The 20,903-nt window shown below is 44.1% G+C and overlaps 1 protein-coding gene across 5 annotated transcripts in view; it reads right to left on the minus strand.

Moving 5' to 3' along the window:
* rmi2 (RecQ mediated genome instability 2) overlaps positions 1 to 20,903 on the minus strand; it is a 95,090-nt gene that overhangs the window by 46,583 nt on the left and 27,604 nt on the right. For 4 of the 5 annotated variants that reach the window (XM_072268934.1, XM_072268931.1, XM_072268933.1 and 1 more), the window contains exon 1: positions 4,169 to 4,500. The exons of the other annotated variant lie outside the window; for it this stretch is intronic. In XM_072268934.1, coding sequence (XP_072125035.1) covers positions 4,169 to 4,454 — 286 coding nt within the window. In that variant the 5' untranslated portion in view covers positions 4,455 to 4,500. Of the gene's footprint in view, positions 1 to 4,168; positions 4,501 to 20,903 lie in introns of those variants that run through there. 5 annotated transcript variants of the gene reach the window in all.

The following is a 20,903-nucleotide window of genomic DNA, read 5'->3' on the forward strand; positions in this document are numbered from 1 at the left end:
CTCACTATAGGAAGGATGTGGAAACCACAGAAAGGGTACAGAGGAGATTTACAAGGATGTTGCCTGGATTGGGGAGCATGCCTTATGAGAATAGGTTAAGTGAACTAGGCCTTTTCTCCTTGGAGCGACAGAGGATGAGAGGTGACTAGGTAGAGGTGTATAAGACGATGAGAAGCATTGATCGTGTGGATAGTCAGAGGCTTTTTCCCAGGGCTGAAATGGCTAGCACAAGAAGGAACAGTTTTCAGGTGCTTGGAAGTAGGTACAGAGATGTCAGGGGTAAGTTGTTTTTTTTTACACAGAGAGTGGTGAGTGCGTGGAATGAGCTGCCGGTGGTGGAGGCAGAGACGATAGGGTCTTTTAAGAGACTCCTAGACAGGTACATGGAGTTCAGAAAAACAGAGAGCTACGAGTAACCCTAGGTAATTTCTGAGGTAAGGACATGTTCGGCACAGCTTTGTGGGCCAAAGGGCCTGTGTTGTGCTGTAGGTTTTCTACATTTCTATGTCTCTTCCTTTGTGCTCTTTCCTTTGCCCAAAGTCTTCAGCACAGGGTACTGATCTTTCTGGATCCCTCCATCTTGCTCTCTCTAGATCTATTCACCTTTGAAGAAGGGTTATGGATTGGAGATATCAAATGCTTTGCTCTTCACAGACGCTATGCTCCCAGCATTCTCTATTTCAGTCTTATAGCAGAATATGTCCGATTAAGGATCAGAATGGCTATGTTTGGAGCCACAGAAATGGGAGAAATCTTAAATGAATTCTTTTCATCTGTATTTACTGTGGAGGTAGCCATAGAAGCCAGGGAATTCAGGAAGAAGAACAGGGATGTCATCAGATATTCTGGCATTACAAAAGCAGCAGTGCCAGCAGTCTTGAAGCACATGAAGGAGGATAAATCCAGGAGTATCCTCGGATGTTGCGGGAAACCAGGAAAAAGATTGCTGAGGCCCTGGCAGAGATATTTGTATCATTGTTAACCACAGGTGAGGAACTGGAAAACTGAAGGATGGCAAATGTTGTGCCTTTATTTAAGAAGCTGCAAAGACAAGCCGGGGTACTACAAGTCAGTAAGCCTACCTTCAGAAGAAGAAAAATTACTGGAAGGAACCTATATGCAAATAGAAACACATGTACTGATTAAGGATAGTCAGCATGGCTTTGTTCATGGAAAATAGCGTCTCAAGATTTTTAAGGTTTTTCAAGAGGTGATCAAGACCCTATATGGGAGGCTAATCCAAAATGCTAGATCACGTGGGATCCAGGGTGAGCTAACCAAATAGACACAAAATTGACTTGGTGGCAGGAGTCAGAGCATGGTAGAGGAGCATGCACAGGATTAAAATAAGTTGCAGAAAGTTAAAAACTCAATCAGCTCCATCATGGGCACTAGCCTCCCTAACATCCTCTAGGAGAGATGCCTCAAAAAGGCGGCATCCATCATTAAGGACCCCCTTCACACAGGACATGCCCTCTTCTCATGGCTACCATCAGGGAGGAGGTACAGGAGCCTGAAAGCACAACACTCTACGGTTCATGAATACCTTCTTCCCCTCTGCCATCAGATTTCTGAATGAGCACTGAACCCATGAATGCTCCCTCACTACTTTCTTTTCCCCTTTTTTACACTATTTATTTAATGAGTGTGTGCAAGTTTGAAGTACTGATGTCACATAATAAATTTCACCATATATGCCAGTGATACTAAGAATGTAATGACAGTGATTGGTAGGTTTGCAGATGACACTAAAATTTATGTAGTGGACAGAGAATGTTATTCAAGTTACATGGGACAAAGATCAAATGGGAAGGTAGGCCAAGAAATGGGAAATTAAATTTACTCAGACAAGTGAGAAAGCATGCTTCCAGCATCTTGTTACTGAAGCACACCTGCAATTTATTGAAATTTAATTTTTATTTGATAACAGTCCTATAAAGCTTTTTGGTATGTTTTCTATGTAAATAAGACTTCTATAAAATAAAGGTACTACATATCAAGTACCATCGAAAAGCTGACGATTGTTGTCAACCCTCTAATGTAATGAAAGGGCATCCCACATTGTACAAAAAGCAAAAGTGCATCTGCTGGAATCTGAAAGAAAAACATAAATGCTGGAGGAACTTAGTCAGAAACAGAAACCAGTCAATGTTTCAGCTCCTCACCAACTGGAATCCTAGAGGCTGGGCAAGGGGTATAGTGAGAGGGACAGAGGAAGGAAATGAGAAAAAATATATATAATAATAATAAAAAATAAATAACGGATGGGGTACAAAGAGGAGGTGGGGCATTCCCCCCCCCCTTTCTTTCTCCCTAGGCCTCCCGTCCCATGATCCTCTCATATCCCTTTTGCCAATCAACTTTCCAGCTCTTAGCTTCATCCCTCCCCCTCCTGTCTTCTCCTATCATTTTGGATCTCCCCCTCTCAAATCTCTTACTATCTCTTCTTTCAGTTAGTCCTGACGAAGGGTCTTGGCCCGAAACATCGACTGTACCTCCTCCTATAGATGCTGCCTGGCCTGCTGCGTTCACCAGCATTTTTTATGTGTGTTGCTTGAAATTCCAGTGTCTGCAGATTTCCTCGTGTTCAGGTGAGAAGGAGCACATTTTGACCGTCAGCGAAATATTTTAAACATGCTAAGCTTCCTGCTGATTGACACTTTAATTCTCAATTCCACTCCATTCTGATCTACTGCCCCGTAACATTCTTCACTGCTCCGTAACATAAGCAACATCTTATCTTCCATTTAGGCACTTTGCAAACCGCTAACAAATCAGCAAATTTGCAGATGACATCAAGATTGGAGGTGTAGGGAACAGCGAGGAAAGCTGTTAAGGCTTGCAGCAAGGTCTGGGTGAGATTGAAGAATTGCAGATGGAATTTAATGCAGACAAGTACAAGGTGTTGCACTTTGGGAGGACAAACCAGGATAAGATTACACGGTGAACGGTAGGGCAGTGAGGAGTGCAGCAGAACAGAGAAAGCTGGAATACAGGTCCATAATTCCTTGAAAGTGTTATCACAGGGAGATAGCACTGTAAGGAGAGCTTTTGGAACATTGGCCTTCATAAACCAATGCACTGAGTACAGGCGGTGGAATGGTATGTTGAAGTTATATAAGATGTCGGCGAGGCCAAATATGCATAGTGTGCAGTTCTGGTGACCTACTTACAGGAAGGATAGCAATAAGATTGAAAGAGTGCAGAGAAAACTTACAAAGATGTTACTGGGATTTGAGGACCTGAGTTATAGGGAAAGGTTGAATAGATTAGGACTATATTTTCTATAGTGTAGATGAAAGTGGGGAGATTTGATAGAGGTAGACAAAATTATGAGGGATATAGATAGGGTAAATGCAAGCAGGCTTCTTCCACGGAGGTTGAGTGAGACTACACTAGAGGTCATAGGTTATGGGTGAAAGGTGAAATATTTAAGGGAAACTTCTTCACTCAGAGGGTGCTGCAAGTGTGGAACACCCTTCCAGACAAAGTGGTGGATGAAGGTTTGATTGCAACATTTAAGAGAAGTTTGGGTAAGTACATGGATGGGAGGGGTGTGCAGGGCTATGGTCCAGGTGCAGGTCGGTGGGACAAGGCAGAATAAAAGTGCAGCACAGACTAGATGAGCCAAAGTCCCTATTTCTATGCTGTAGTGCTTTATGACTACAATAAAGATGAGCAACTTCAGGTAAACCATTCTCTCAACATTTCTTATATCTTTCTCATCCCTGGTGTTGGCGATCAAATGAAACATTTAGGAGGTGAAGAAAGGGGGGGAGGGTCAAACAAAGAGACAGACAGCATGGTCTCATAATTCCTTCAACCCAGGTTCACTTTTGAACTTAATTGATGTCAGCGAGGAGATCGTTCATTCTCATAATCTTCTTCCCGCTTCCCAAAGAAACACTGGTCATCAGATTATCTGGATACTGTAATTCCCCTAGTACAGGTTGTTATGGATGGTTAGGATTAAAATGGATTACAGGGAAATAATGGGAGGAGTGCTGAAATGAGATTTATTTTGGAGCCCCCAGGGACTCAGTGGACCAAAACGCCTCCTGATATATCGTGAAGCGATACGAAGAGGAGACTGATAGTTAATTAGAAATAGAGTAATATATTTCCTCAACCCAGGACCCTTTCGCCCCGCCGAGCCTGCAGCCATTACCTCGGCTGGTGCAGGGTCTCCCCTGCGGGACGCCGGCCGCTCCAACCACAGTGAACGTGCCCGTCTCGTCGAGGAGCTGTAGGCTGGTGTTGTGCTCGGGCCGCACCTCCAGCACCGTGCCCTGCATCCACACTACGCTCACATCCAGCGGAGCCCGGTGACCGCCAGGCCGATCCAGCAGCCACACTGACGGCTGCCCATCCCTCCTCGCACCGAGCCGCAGCTGCTCCGCCAGCACCTTACACGGCGGCGACCGCAGGCGCCCGCGACCCGAGGCCGCTTCCATTCCTCACTGCTCGTCCGAGCCCGCCGGCTGTCCAGAGTCTCCAGAACCAACCAATTACAGGGCAAGCGGAACGTCTCCGCCAATGAGAGCAGGAAACCAGTCTAACCAATCGCATTACTGGTAGAACCTTCCTGCCAATCAGAGAATAGCTATATTATAAACCCAAGTAAAGATACAGGTGTGTTCACAAACAAGAGAAAATCTGCAGATGCTGGAAATCCAAGCAACACACACACACAAAATGCTGGAGGAACTCAGCAGGCCAGGCAGCTTCTACGGAAAAGAGTAAACAGAAAATGTTTCAGGCCGAGACCCTTCATCAGGACTGGAGAAAAAGAAGACAAGAAATCGGCGTAATAAAATGGGGGAGGGCCATGGAAGAAAAGGGAAGGGGAAAAGCACCAGAGGGAGGTGAGAGGGAAATGGGAATGGGGAATGCTGAAGGGGTGGGGGGGCATTACCGGAAATTCAAAAAATTGATGTTCATGCCATCAGGTTGGAGGCTACCCAGATGGAATATAAGGTGTTGCTCCTTCAACCCGAGTGTGGCCTCATCACGGCAGTAGAGGAGGCCATGGACTGACATGTTGGAATGGGAAATAGCATTAAAACGGATGGCCACTGGATAATACACTGGTATCACTCCCCAACATTTCCTACACTACATCAACAACTGCATTGGTGCTGCTTCCTTCACCCAGGCAGAGCTCATTGACTTCATCCACTTTGCCTCCAATTTCACACCCTGCCCTCAAATTTACCTGGTCCATTTCGGACACCTCCATCCCATTTCCCGATTCCTCTGTCTCTATCTCTGGAGACACCTTATCTACTGATATATTTTATAAACCCACTGATTCTCACAGCTACCTGGACTACACCACTTCACACGCTGTTACTTGTAAAAATGCCGTCCCTTTCTCTCAATTCCTCCATCTCTACTGCATCTGCTCTCAAGATGAGACTTGTCATTTCAGAACTAAGGAGATGTCCTCCTTCTTAAAAGAAAGGGGCTTCCCTTCCTCTACCATCAATGCTGCCCTCACCCGCATCTCTTCCATTCCATGCATGCCTGCCCTCACCCCATACTCCTACCACCCCACCAGGGATAGGGTTCCTCTTGTCCTCACCTACCACCCCACCAGCCTCTGTGTGCAGCACATAATTCTCTGTAACTTCCACCATCTCCAATGCGATCCCACCACCAAGCACATCTTTCCCTCTCTCCCACCCCCCCACTTTCTGTTTTCTGCAGGGAATGTTCCCTACGTGACTCACTTGTATATTCATGCCTCCCCACTGTTCTCCCTCCTGGTACTAATCCATGCAAGCAGAACAAGTACTACACCTGCCCCTACATCTCGTTCCTCACTACTAATCAGGGGCCCCAAACAGTCCTTCCAGGTGAAGTAACACTTCACCTTTGAGTCTTTTGGGGTTATATCCTGTGGTCGGTGCTCCTGGTATGGCCTCCTGTATATCGGTGAGACTCCACATAGATCGGGAGACCACTTCGCTAAGCACCTATGCTCCTTCCGCCGGAAAAAGCAGGATCTCCCAGTGGCCACCTATTTTAATTCTATGTCCCATTTCCATTCCGTTATGCCAGTCCATGGCCTCCTCTACTGCTGTGATGGGGCCATGCTCCGGTTGGAGGAGCAAACCTGATGGCATGAACATCAATTTCTCAACCATCCAGTAATGGCCCCACCTCCCTCTCCTTCACCATTGCCCATTCCCATTTCCCTCTCCACACCTTATCTCCTTACCTGCACATCACCTCCCTCTGGTACTCCTCCCCCTTCACTTTCTTCCATGGCCTTCTGTCCTCTCCTATCAGATACCCCATTCTATACCTGTTTATATCTTTCACCAATCGACTTTCCAACTCTTTAATTCACCTTGCCCTGTTTCACCTATCATCTACTACCTTGTATTTCTTCCTCCCCTCTCCCCACTTTCTTACTCCAACTTCTCATCTTTTTTTTCTCCAGTCCTGATGAAGGGTGTCGGCCTGAAACGTCAACTGTACTCTTTTCCATAGATGCTGCCTGGCCTGCTGAGTTCCTTCAGCATTTTGTATAACATTCTACCAATAAGAGAAAGCAACACTCAAACCAATCATAGCCAGGGTGGAAGTGTCAAACGTTCTTTGGAAATAGAATTGGAATTAGCTTATTATTGTTGCGTGTACCAAGATACAGTGAAAAGCTTGTCTTCTATACGCAGTGCATTGAGGTAGAACAAGGTAAAACAGTAACAATACAGAACAAAATGTACCAGCTACAGAGAAAGTGCAGTGTAAATAAACTATAAGGTGCAAGACCTTTGAGAACATACTGAATTCTCCAAAATTAGAAGCCCTGGAGTTTCCCAGTCTGTGGCGTTCCAGGCTGACAATTCAGAAGTCTACAAGAAGTCCATATGTGACCTACAAAAGGTCATCGTGAGAGTAAAAAAGCAATACATGGCAGTGGTGACAAAGTTTGCATGCCATTGCTTCTTTATAAGGTAAAACCTAATGGCATAAATGGCAATGACACTTCACTCCCCAATGAGCTCAATGTCTTTTATGCATGCTTTGAAAGGGAGAGTAACACCACAACCATGCAAATCCCCACAGCAATCGGCGACCCTGTGATCTCTGTCTTGAAAGCCGATATCAGAACATCCTTCAAGAGAGGTGGACCTTTGCAATACATTTGGATCAGATGAGATACCTGTCTGGGTACTGAAAACCTGTGCTGACCTCTGGCTGGTGTGTTCAAGGACATCATCACCCTCTTGCAACTGCGATCTGAGGTTCCCAGATGTGGGGTGGAGGCTGCTGCATAGAACGGTGTCTTGTAATCAATTTTTTAGTTTGTACACAGTTCTCCCAGCCACATGTCACTTCTGCGGGCTGGAGGAGACCGTGTACCACAAGTACATGGAGTGTGTGAGGCTGCAGCGCCTTTTTGCGTATCTGCGTGGGCTGCTTCTCGCCTTCTGGTTGCATTTTATCCCCACCCTATTTATATACGGTCATCCAGTAAGGAGGGGGGCATGGAGGGATGAGGATGTCCTTGTCAACTTGCTCCTGGGGCTGGCGGAAACAGCCATCCATGGGTCTTGGAAACGGGTGGCAGGAGGATCTGCATTTTGGTTTAATGTGTATTGTTTATTTGTAGTGAAGTAATTGTGTTAATCACTGTTTTGCACTGTTTTGTATATATAACACTGAATTTGTAATAAAGATATCTTTGATGAAAAAAAAAGTAGCATTCACACCTACTGTGCTGAAGTGCTTTGGGAAGTTGACCATAGCTAGGATTAACTCCTACCTAAGCAAGGATCTGGACTTGCTGCAATTCACAACAAGTTGGCAGTGGACACAACCTCACTGGCTCTCCACTCTGCTTTGAAGCATTGAGACAGCAGCAAAACGTACACTAGAGTCAGCGTTCGACAGCAACATCTTCTCAGTACTAATTAGCAAGCTTCAATGCATGGGCCTCTTTACCTCCTTCTGCAACTGGATCCTCATCTTCCTCACTGGGAGACCACAGTTAGTACTGATTGCTGATGACATGTCTTCCTCACTGACAATCAACACGGGTGCACCTCAAAGGATGCCTGCTCAACCCGCTTGCTCTACTCTATTTACACTCCTAACTATGGGGCTAAGCACAGCTCGAATGCCATTTGTAAATCTGCAGATGGCACCACCATTGTTGGAAAGATCTCATATACCAAGAAGGAGACGTACAGGAGTGAGATAGATCAGCTGGTTTAGTGGTGCTACGACAACCTAGCACTCAACATCAGCAAGAACAAGGAATGAATTGTGGAATTCAGAAAGTAGGAAGTGGGACAACACACACCAGTTCCCATTGTGGAATAGCGATGAATTGAATTGACTTCATTACTTACACCCTTCACATACACGAGGAGTAAAAATATTTACGTTACATCGCAGTCTAAATGTGCAATGCGCAATTTCTAGTAATTTATTATAAGTAGTGTGTACAACAGGACAGTCAATACAACATAGAAATACAGTTGTGTCAGCATGAATTAATCAGTCTGATGGCTTGGTGGAAGAAGCTGTCCCGGAGCCTGTTGTTCTTGGCTTTTATGCTGCGGTACCGTTTCCCAGATGGTAGCAGCTAGAACAGTTTGTGGTTGGGGTGACTCGGGTCCCCAATGATCCTTCGGGCCCTTTTTACATACCTGTCTCTGTAAATGTCCTGAATAGCGGGAAGTTCACATCTACAGATGCGCTGGGCTGTCCGCACCACTCTGCAGAGTGCTGCAATTGAAGGAAGTACAGTTCCTGTACCAGGCAGTGATGCAGCCAGTCAGGATGCTCTCAATTGTGCCCCTGTAGAAAGTTCTTAGGAATTGGAGACCTGTACCAAATTTCTTCAACCGTCTCAGGTGAAAGAGGCGCTCTTTTGCCTTTTTCACCACACAGCCAGTATGTACAGAGAAACGTGAGAATCTTGGTGATGTGTATGCCAAGGGACTTAAAGCTGTTCACTCTCTCGACCGCAGATCCATTGATGTCAGTAAGGATTAGCCTGTCTCCATTCCTCCTGTAGTCCACAACCAGCTCCTTTGTTTTTGCAACATTGAGGGAGAGGTTGTTTTCTTGACACCACGTGTCAGGGTGGTGACTTCTTTTCTGTAGGCTGCCTTGTTATTATTTGAGATTAGGCCAATCAATGTAGTATCGTCAACAAATTTAGTTAGCAGATTGGAACTGTGGGTGTCGACACAGTCGTGGGTATACAGAGAGTAAAGGAGGGGGCTCAAGACACCGCTCTGAGGAGCACCTGTGTTGAGGGTCAGAGGGGCAGAGGTGAGAGAGCTCACTCTTATCACCTGCTGGCAATCTGACAGGAAGTCCAGGATCCAAGAATGGAAAGGGCGAGCAGCTTTAAGTCCCTTGGTATCAGCATCTCGGAGGATCATGCAATCATGATGACCGCATTCCAGTGCTGCTTCTTCATTAGGGGTTTGAGGAGATTTGGTATATCACCTAAGACTCTAACAAATTTCTATTAATGTACAGTGGAGAGCATTTTGACTGGTTGAAATACAGGAATGGAAGCTCCAATGAATAGGATCACAGGAAGCTGCAAGGTGTTGTACTCTCAGCAGCTCCATCACAGGCACAACCCTCTTCCTACTATTGATGCTGCCCTCACCAATTCCCATACATCTGCACTCACCCCACCTTCCCACTGCCTTCATAGTCCCTCTTATGCCTACCTACCGACCCATCAGTCTCCGTATCCAACACATTATCCTCCACAACTTCCACCATCTCCGAAGGGATCCTACCACTAAACATATCTTTACCTCTCCCCCCCACACTTCCACAGGGTTCACTTCCTCTACGACTCCCTTGTCCATCCATCCCTCCCCACTAATCTCCCTCCTGGCAATCATCCCTGCAAGTGGCCTAAATTCTACACCTGCCCATTCACCTCCTCTCTCACCTCCATTCAGGGCCCTAAACAGTCCTTCCAGGTGAGGCAACACTTCACCTGCAAATCTGCTAGGGTCGTCTAAGGTTTCCGGTGCTCCCAATATGACCTCCTTAACATTAGTGAGACCCGTCTTAAATTGAGGGATCGCTTCGTTCGGTGCCTCCACTCCATCTGCCACAAGTGGGACTTCCCGGTGGCCAAACATTTTAATTCCAGTTCCCATTCTCCACAAGACCACAAGACAAAGAGCCAGAAGTAGGCCATTCGGCCCATCGAGTCTGCTCCGCAGCTCCCCCATGAGCTAAACTATTCACCCATCTAGTTCCAGTTTCCAGCTTTTTCCCCATATCCCTTGATACCCTGACTAATTATATACCTGTCAATCTCCTCCTTAAACACCCTCAATGATCGGGCCTCCACAGCTGTATGTGGCAACGAATTCCACAAATCCACGACCCTCTGGCTAAAAAAATTTCTCCTCATCTCTGTTTTAACTGAGTACCCGCTAATTCTAGGACTATGGCCTCTTGTCCTGGACTCACCTACCAAGGGAAACAATCTTTCCACATCTACTCTGTCCAACCCTTTCAACATTCAGAATGTTTCTATGAGATCCCCTCTCATTCTTCTATACTCTAATCCAACAGCTGACAAACGCTTCTCATATGTTAGCCCCTGCATTCCAGGAATCATCCTCGTAAATCTTCTCTGAACTCTCTCCAATATCAGTACATCCTTTCTAAGATAGGGGGCCCAAAACTGCACACAGTATTCCAAATGAGGTCTCACTAATGCCCCATAGAGCCTCATCAACACCTCCTTACCCTTATACACTATTCCTCTTGAAATGAATGCCAACATAGCATTCGCTTTCCTTTCCGCCAATCCAACTTGGTGGTTAACCTTTAGGGTATCCTGCATGAGGACCCCCCAAGTCCCTTTGCACTTATGATTTTTGAATTTTCTCCTCATATAAATAATAATCTGCCCGATTATTTCTTCTTCCGAAATGTACAACCGTACATTTGTCGACGTTGTATCTCATCTCCCATTTCTTTGTCCACTCTCCTAAACTGACTAAGTCTCTCTGCAACCCTTCCATTTCTTCAACATTTCCTGCTCCTCCACCTATCTTGGTATCATCCGCAAACTTAGCCACAAAACCATTTAATCCATAATCCAAATCATCGATACACATCGTAAAAAGAAGCAGCCCCAACACCGACCCCTGCGGAACACCACTGGTAACCGGCAACCAATCAGAATAGGATCCCTTTATTCCCACCCTTTGCTTTCTGCCTATCAGCCAATGCTCCACCCATTTCAATATCTTTCCTATAATTCCATGGGCTCTCATCTTATGAAGCAGCCTCATATGCGGTACCTTATCGAAGGCCTTTTGAAAATCCAAATACATAACATCCACAGCCTCTCCCTTGTCAATCTTATTTGAGATTACCTCAAAAAATTCCAATAGGTTGGTGAGACAGGATCTTCCCTTCATGAAACCATGCTGGCTTCGGCCTATCTTGTCATGCACCTCGAGGTATTTCATAACCTCGTCCTTGAGGATTGACTCCAATATCTTTCCAACTACCGATGTCAGACTAATAGGTTTGTAATTTTCTTTTTGCTGCCTCCTTCCTTTCTTAAATAACGGAACTACATTTGCGACCTTCCAGTCCTCCGGAACCATGCCAGAGTCTATTGATTCCTGGAAGATAATTTCCAATGATTCCACAATCTCCAAAGCCACCTCCTTCAGAACCCTTGGGTGCACCTCATCCAGACCGGGAGACTTATCTATTCTTAGTCCACTTAGCTTCCCAAGCACTTTCTCTCTAGTAATCTTGACTGTACCTAATTCTATTCCCTGATACCTCTGGTTATCAGGTATATTGCTCATGTCTTCCACTGTGAAGACTGATGCAAAATACTCATTCAGTTCCTCCGCCATCTCTTTGTTATCCAATATAATTTCTCCAGCATCATTTTCAATCGGTCCCGTACCTACCCTTGTCACTCTTTTACTCTTCATATATTTAAAAAAACTCTTAGATCCTTTTTTATGTTAATCGCCAACTTCCTTTCATAATTCACCTTTTCTTTCCTAATCACTTTCTTAGTTTTCTTCTGTGAGTCTTTAAAAGTCTTCCAGTCCTCATTTTTCCCACTAATTTTTGCTTCCTTGTACGCCGTTTCTTTTGCTTTTATTTTTGCCTTAACCTCTCGTTAGCCACATTTGTGCCATTTTTCCATTCACGATTTTCTTTTTTCTTGGAACATATTTTTCCTGCATTTTCCTTATTTCTTGTAGGAATTTCATCCAATTCTGCTCTGCCATCCCTCCATTTAGTTTACTTTTCCAATCGACTTGGGCCAGTTCCTCTCTCATACCACTATAATTTCCCCTGTTCCACTGAAATATTGATATACCTGATACCAGCTTCTCCTTTTCAAATTTGAAACTGAACTCAATCATATAATGGTCACTACTTCCAAGGGGTTCCTTTACCTCCAGCTCCCTAATCGCCTCAGGTTCGTTACACAGCACCCAATCCAAAACAGCCGGTCCCCTGGTGGGCTTCTGGACAAGCTGCTCCAAAAAGCCATCCTGTAGACATTCTACAAGCTCCCTCTCCTGAGATCCATTACCTTCCCGACTTTCCCAATCCACTTTCATATTAAAATCCCCCATAATTATCTTGACATTTTCCTTCTGACACGCTTTTTCTATTTCCAGCTGTAACTTGTAGTCCACATCCCGGCTGCTGTTTGGAGGCCTGTATATAACTGCTATTAGTGTCTTTTTACTCTTGCCATTTCTTAATTCTACCCATAAGGATTCTACCTCTTCAGATCCTATGTCCCTTCTTTCTATTGATTTGATATCGTTACTTACCATCAGGGCCACGCCACCCCCTTTACCTACCTTCCTATCCTTCCTGTACACTGTGTATCCTGCTCCCAATCACATCCATCATTTAGCCATGACTCGGTGATGGCCACAATATCATACCTTCTAACCTGCAGCTGTGCAGCAAGGTCATCCACTTTATTTCTAATGCTGCGTGCATTTAAGTACAGTACATTTAGATCAGTATCTGTTGCCGATTTTGCTATATTTCTATTTTGCAGCAAATTATCCTGTATATTCACCAGCCTGTCCTTCTTGCCATCTTTGCTGCACAGTATTTTTGACTTATTACTATTTTCCTCTTCCTCGACCCTAACACCTTGGTTTCCTTCCCCTTGCCAACTTAGTTTAAACCCTCCCTAACAGCTATATTAAACAATCCCGCCAGGATATTAGTACCTTTTGAGTTCAGGTGTAATCCATCTTTTTTATATAAGTCATACCTTCCCCAAAATAGATCTCAATGATTCAAGAATTTGAAGCCCTGCCCCCTGCACCAGTTACTTAGCCAAGGTCCAAAGCCTCCTCTTGTGCCAAGATGAGGCCACCCTCAGGGTGGAGGAGCAACACGTTGTGTTAAGTCTGGGTAGCCTCCAACCTGATGGCATCAATGTCAATTTCTTCCCAACCCCCACCATTCCCCACTCTCACCTTTTACTTCTTCTCACCTGCCAATCACTTCCCCCCGGGTTCCCTCCTCCTTCCCTTTCTCCAATCAGACTTTTTCTTCTCCAGCTCTTGACTTTGCCATCCACCTGGCTTCACCTATCAGCTTCCAGCTAGCCTCTTTCCCTCACCCCCACCTTTTCATTCTGGCATCTTCTCCCATCCTTCTCAGTCCTGAAGAAGGGCCACGACCGAAAACGTTGATTGTTTATTCTTTTCCATGGACTTTCATATGATGAAAGACTGGATCGACTAGGCTTATACTCGTTGGAATTTAGAAGATTGAGGGGGGATCTTATTGAAGCGTATAAAATCCTAAAGGGATTGGACAGGCTAGATGCAGGAAGATTGTTCCCGATGTTGGGGAAGTCCAGAACAAGGGGTCACAGTTCGAGGATAAAGGGGAAGCCTTTTAGGACCAAGATGAGGAAAAACTTCTTCACACAGAGAGTGGTGAATCTGTGGAATTCTCTGCCACAGGAAACAGTTGAGGCCAGTTCATTGGCTATATTTAAGAGGGAGTTAGATATGGCCCTTGTGGCTACGGGGATCAGAGGGTATGGAGAGAAGGCAGGTACAGGGTTCTGAGTTGGATGATCAGCCATGACCATACCGAATGGTGGTGCAGGCTCGAAGGGCCGAATGGCCTACTCCTGCACCTATTTTCTATGTTTCTATGTTTCTGTGGATGCTACCTGATCTGCTGAGTTCCTCCAGCGTTTTGTGTGAGTTGCTTACGACGTCTTCTTGTTGCTGCCATCAGGGAGGAGGTCCAGCAGCAATTCAGGTACAGCTTCTTCTCCTCCCTCGCCAGATTTCCGAGCAGTTCATAAACCCACAAGTGATACCTCTTATTCTTTTTCCTGCACTGTTTATTTATTTTGTAATTTATGGTCACTTTATGTCTTTGCACTGTACTGCAGACGCTGATTCTGATTCTGCGATTTCCAAGGTTAGATTTTTATACAGAGAGTGATGGATGCTGGACCTTGCTGCCAGGAGTGCTAGCAGCATTTACAAAGCAGTTAGATGGACCCATGGACTGGCAGGGAATGGCAGGGATATGAACCATATGCCCCAAAATCCCCGGCTTTGCCTGCTGCTGGCAACCGAGGCTGAGGTTGAAGCGTGCGGATAGAGATGGCACTCGGTACTCGGTGTCGGAGGGCTGATCAGAGCTCGAAGTTTTCGGACAACTCAGAGTCGGACTGTGGTTGGGCATGGCAGGGAGAGTTTTCTTCCTTCTCCCGTCTGCGTGAGGTGTGGGACTTTCGAGAGACTTTGAACTTTTTTACTGTGCCATGGACTGTTCTTCATCAAGTTATGGTATTGTTGCACTGTTGTAACTATATGTTATAATTATGTGGTTTTGTTAGTTTTTGAGTCTTGGTCTGTCCTGTGTTTTTGTGATATCACACCGGAGGAATATTGTATCATTTCTTAATGCATGCATTACTAAATGACAATAAAAGAGGACTACATGTCCTCATAATCTAATCTAATCTAATGTGCAAGCAGATAAGCATGATGGCCAGAACAAACATTGAGGGTCAAAGGCTCTGTTCCTGCATTGTACTCTTCTATGTATATACAACATGTTAACTCCATCGTTGAGTTACTATGGTTGGCTGCCCAGCTCATTAATCAAACAAGTGAATGATGTCTTAACCAATTATACAGTTATGGTACCACTAGGAGCAGGTTGATCATTGGAAATTTTGCAACAAAAGTTCACGACTGGTCTTGTCCAATGTTAAGAAACAAACAAAAACTTACAGTTTGATAAACACAGGAGATTCTGCAGATGCTGGAAATCCAGAGTAATGCATACAAAATACTGGAGGAATTCAGCAGGCCGGGCAGCATCTATGGAAAGAAATATACAGTCGATGTTTCGGGCTGAAACCCTCCTTTGGGAGGGGAAGGTCGGAGGGGATTAGAATTGGGCACTTTCCATAGATGCTGCCTGACCTGCTGATTTCTTCCTGCACTTTGTGTGTGTTACTTACAGTGTTTTCTCATCCTTCTCCAAGCATTTTACAACCAATGAAATCCATGTGAACACATGCTTTTCTTTCTCCACAGACTCCCTGCTGAACTACTGAGTATTTCCAGCAATTTTTAAAAATTTCAGATTTTCTGCACCTGCAATTATTATGGGGAGTTCTATTCAAGCTCTGTTTTTCCTCAATTGCAGGTTACCACACCTGCAATTAGAGTGTGGTAACTGTTGTTAAAGGAATGATAAAGGCATGAGTAGAACTTCCAAAGCCACCTCCATGATGAATAATTCATATACACACCAGGCAAAGGCAACAGGAGATGACTGGGAAAACTCTAAACCAGACCATGTATGAAGTTTGCAATGAATTCATTGGACTTTCTGCCTTTACTCTTTGACTGGAGGAAAGTGTTCTATGACTAGCAAATCATCCATTATTCAAATAGAAACAGCTGAACCTCAATGGGCTGAATGGCCTAATTCTGCTCTTAAAACCGAGGTTCAAAGTTCAAAGTAAATTTATTATCTTCTAGGGATACTCAGTAAAGCTATAGAATAATAACCATAACAGAATCAATGGAAGGCCATCCAACTTGGGGATTCAACCAGAGTGGCAGAAAACATAAGTTGTGCAAATATGCAAAGAAGAAATAATGCTAATAAATAAATCAGCAATACATATCAGGAACATGAGATGAAAAGTCCTTGAAGGTGAGTCCATTAGTTGTGGGAACATTTAAGTGATGGGGCAAATGAAGAGAGGTGAAGTTATCTCCTTTGATTCATGAGCCTGATGGTTGAGAAGCAGTAACTGTTCTTGAACCTGGAGGTACATATACGTTACTGAATATAACCCAGAGATTCATTTTCTTGCAGACATACTCAGTAAATCCAAGAACCATCATAAAATCAATGAAAGTCAGACAGAGAATATAAAAAAAATTAGTGAATGAACAAAGCAAAAAGAAATGCAAGAACTACTAACATGATAAGCAAAGTTTCATTTTCCATGAGGCTTAGATCATGTATGGTCCAAACCTGTGAGCCTTTAACATCTACGCCATAAAGAAAACACGCTACTGAGGTCTGAAAATAGTGGTTACCTTGTTAAAGGTCTATCAAAGAACATTGGAAGGAATGGTTCCAAACCAAGAAACAATTGTTGCTATGTCCCTTAGAATCTAATCTGTAAAATTCCCAGAACCCTTCAACATTTGAAGAGACAAATATCAGTTAGATAAAGAACAACCAAGAAGCATCTGTAACACAAGAAGTGTTGCAGATGCTGGAAATCTGGAGTGACACACACAAAACGCTGAAGGAACTCAGCAGGTCAGCCAGCATCTATGGAGAGGAATAAAAGAGTCAATGTTTTGGGCTGAAATCATTCTTCAGGAGTGGAAAAGAAGGGGGAAGATGTAAAAATAAAAAGGTGGGAGGAGAGGAAGTTGGAAGAAGGCGATAAGTGAAGCCAGGAAAGGTAAAGTGCTGGAGATGGAGGAATCTGATAGGAGGAGAGTGGACCATAGGAGAAAGGGGCGACAGACTGAGGTGATAGGCAGGTGAGAAGAGGTAGGAGGCCAGAGCAGGGAATCAAACAAGAGAGGAGAAGGAGGGAAAACATTTCTTACCAAAAGAAGAAACGGATATTCATGCCATCAGGTTGGAGGCTACCCAAACTCAAATGTATAAGGTATTGCCCAGATAAGCTGTTACTCAGAGAAGGTGTTGCTCCTCCACCCAGAGGGTGGCCTCATGGTGGCACAAGAGGAGGCCATGGACCCACATGTCAGAACGGGAATGGGAATCGAAATTAAAATGCTTGACCACCGGGAAATTCTGCTTTTGGAAGATGAGGCATCGGGCCTTGGTGAGAGAACAGTTAAAATGCTGAAAGTGATAGAGAGACACCAACAAAACTGCTCAGTGTTCTGCTCCTTAAAATCTGACACACTGAAGAAATTGCTGCTGGCCTTTCCAAAGGTAATATTGGAATATTTTCAAAAAGGGAAAATGATAGCTATTGAAATATTGCCCTCCTTTTCTGGGTGGGAAGATCTGTACCAGGGACATTCTGATGTTCGCCAAGGCAGTATTTTCAGATGAAGTCAGTGTGTCGCTGCACCATCGTGAGGCACCAACAGCACGCTTTTCACAGCCGGGCAGAACCAGATGAAGTGTCAGGCACAACAGTGGTGCAGCTTGTGGGGCAGTTGTCTCACAGCCCTCGCATCCCAGGTTCCTTACTGACCCCCGATTCGAACAGTATGCTGTTGCACTGCCTTCCTGTGATCAAATGGGTTTTCTGTGGGTGCCCTGACTTCCTCCTCAACCACATTGGTAACTTAATTGGCCACTTAAAGCAGCTCTCAAGACGCACTCAACAACGTAGGAGCAGCTTCTTCACCCCCTCACCACACAATCAGGTTTCTGAACAGTCCATGTACACTCACTCACGAGTCATCCTTTGCGCTATTTATCTATTTCTATTTAATGTAATTCAGAGTAAATGACCACAGAAACAGGCCCTTGGCCAAACATCCATGCCAAATAAGTTGTCCACTTTGGCTGCTTTATGTCTTAGATTGTCCACCTGCTCAAACTAGAAAACATTTTATGTGCTAATGTTTACATTGCACACTCTTTCAGAATGGCTGGAGGGACATTCCGATATACATACAGTGGTCACTTCATTAGGCATATCCTGTACCCAGCAAAGTGCCCACTAAGTGTATGTTTGTGGTCTCCTGCTACTGTAGCCCATCCACTTTAAGGTTCGACATGTTGTGCATTCAGAGATGCTCCTCTGCACACCACTATTGTAAGGCATGCTTATCTGTTACTGTCACCTTCCTCTCAGCCTCAACCATTCTCCTCTGATCTCTCTGATTAACAAGGCATTGTCGCCCACAGAACTGCCATTCACTGGATTTTTTTTTGTGTGTTTTTGCACCATGTTCTGTATTGAGTTACTGCCACATAATCAGTTTATTAAATATTTGCATTAATGAGCGGGTGTACAGGTGTACCCAATAAAGTGGCCACTGAGTGTGTATTTTGATGACTGCCTCCTCACATAAGAAACACACCCACAAAACTAGGACAAGGATGAGAACACCATTAGTGATGATATGTTTCCCACCTAAGTGATGTGTGGAGAGGGAGTGGCATTTACAAGTGAAAATGCCAAAATACTGAGTATTCCAGAAACAAATTACTCATCATCCAAACAGTGGAATGGTGGATTTGCCAAAGAAACATTTTTAAAGGAAAAATCCACATTGCAAATGCAAAAGCAAATATTTTCAGCAAGACTTTCATAGCAGAATGAACAAACTAGCCACCAAAAGCGGAAATATGCAGAGGGAACTACTGGTAGCTCGGGCAATAAACTTTCACAGTGACCACCTCTGGTGCACGAAAATAACAGCCCAGAACTTGCAAAGGTAAGGAGAGGACCTGACATCGCCATTCTGTAAAACTGACCGTCACGTGCAGCACCTGCACTTGTTCATTTAAATTTGGGACTTTAGAGGATCTCAGTCACTTAAACTCGGCTCCACATCACAGTGCCAGTTGCAGTCTTCTCTGGCAATCAATGGTTTGACATAAACCTCAATGCATTCTCACTGTAAGAGCAGTTGAAGAAATTAAATGTTATTGAATGTGGTCCGGAGTAACTCATTTAATGACTATAGTTGTCACTTGCTCCATTTTGTATTAAAACTTTCTGTAAATATTTAAAACAATGAACACTAGTTTACTTGTAAGTTTGTTTATGATATTTAAATTTCTCCTTGAATACAAAAGGTATCCTTATTTCACGCTTTCCAAAGTTAATGAAAATTAGTGTAAAGTTAATTATAGTCTGTTTTTATTTTTACTTCAGATTTGCATTGTGGATACTTCTTTTTGATAGGCTTTATTAGCCTGCTAGATGATTCCAGTTTGCAGGATGCCAGAAATCACCCATAGATGGCACTTGTCTAAAATAATGGAAAGATCGAGGAAGTTAATGTTACAGCGCTGACTGAATATTTACTGTCAACTTTTAAGTTCAAGTTTATTGTCATTCGACCATACAACTGCATGCGGCTAAACAAGACATCATTCTTCTCGGGCCAAGCTGCAATTCACAGTACATATAGTTATGGTCCAACACATACAGTCACAAAATATTAGCATAAGTCCCTGTGTGACATGGCCTGAAGATTGACAGGTCGACATGAAGTGTGAGGTGCATGTTTATGGAAGAAGGTATAATGTTACTGACACTATTATAATAAAAACAAACAGTAGTACAAATATGGGAAACAGCCACAGTGCAGGGTGAGAGCGTATCTCTGAATTGGGGAGTTGGTAGGGGATTCAGACAGGATGTACATGTGTGCTGGGTGGCAGCAGGGTCTTTCTGTAAGTTTAACCATTAATGTGGTTTCTCAGTTACCGAACTCAGAATCCAGGCTAATGATTTTTTTTGAAGTACGACGCATGAGAAACTACTATAGTGGTGCTGAAGCTACCCGTCTGCAAATTAAACTGTTGCAGCAAGATGAAAAGCAAATGACTTTAAGGTGCAGAGGAGTATAGGCGATGCGAAAAAAAAATCAATCAGAACAGGAAAAGACAAATGAACCCAAACACTTTATGTCACCCTCCACTCTACACCATAAATCAGATTACAACAGCCACACTAAAGTTTTCTACTTCGCGTATGAGGAGGCAGCACTGAAGGGTCTAGACTCTGGACTGCTGAATCACTATTTGAACGTCACACTCTACTCATTTTTGTCACATCATAATGAGAAAATCAGTAAAGAAACACCCCCCCCCCCTCAATTGTCATATCACTACTTCTACGTGGTGGTACTTTCCATCGTAAGACTGAGTCACCCTATGTTTCCCGGTACAGTGCTAAATGTGTAGAAGGAAGTACAGTAGGTAAAGGGCCATAAGTCAACTCAGTCAGGCAACCGGAAAGCAATGATGCCCTTGTTTAAGGCAACCCAACAATGTTTAGACCTTGAGAAATAGCAGCAGAATCAGGCAATTTGGACCATTGAGTCTGCTCTGCCATTTAATCATGGCTGACTTATTTTCCTCTCAACCCTATTCTCCTCCCTTTTTTCCCATAACCTTTGACACCCTTACTTAGCAAGAACTTATCAACCTCAGCTTTAAATACACCCATTAACTTGGCTTCCACAGCCCTTCTGTGGCAATGGATTCCATACCTACTGGCTAAAGAAATTCCTCTTCATCTCTGTTCTAAAGGGAAATCCTTCTACTCTTAGGCTGTGTCCTCTGGTCCTAGATTCTCCCACTATAGGAAACATCCTCTCTTTGTCCACTCTATCTAGACCTTTCAATATTTGGTAGGTTTCAAT

This window comes from Mobula birostris, chromosome 9 (assembly GCF_030028105.1).
Source record: "Mobula birostris isolate sMobBir1 chromosome 9, sMobBir1.hap1, whole genome shotgun sequence".
In the NCBI taxonomy this organism is placed as follows: domain Eukaryota; kingdom Metazoa; phylum Chordata; class Chondrichthyes; order Myliobatiformes; family Myliobatidae; genus Mobula; species Mobula birostris.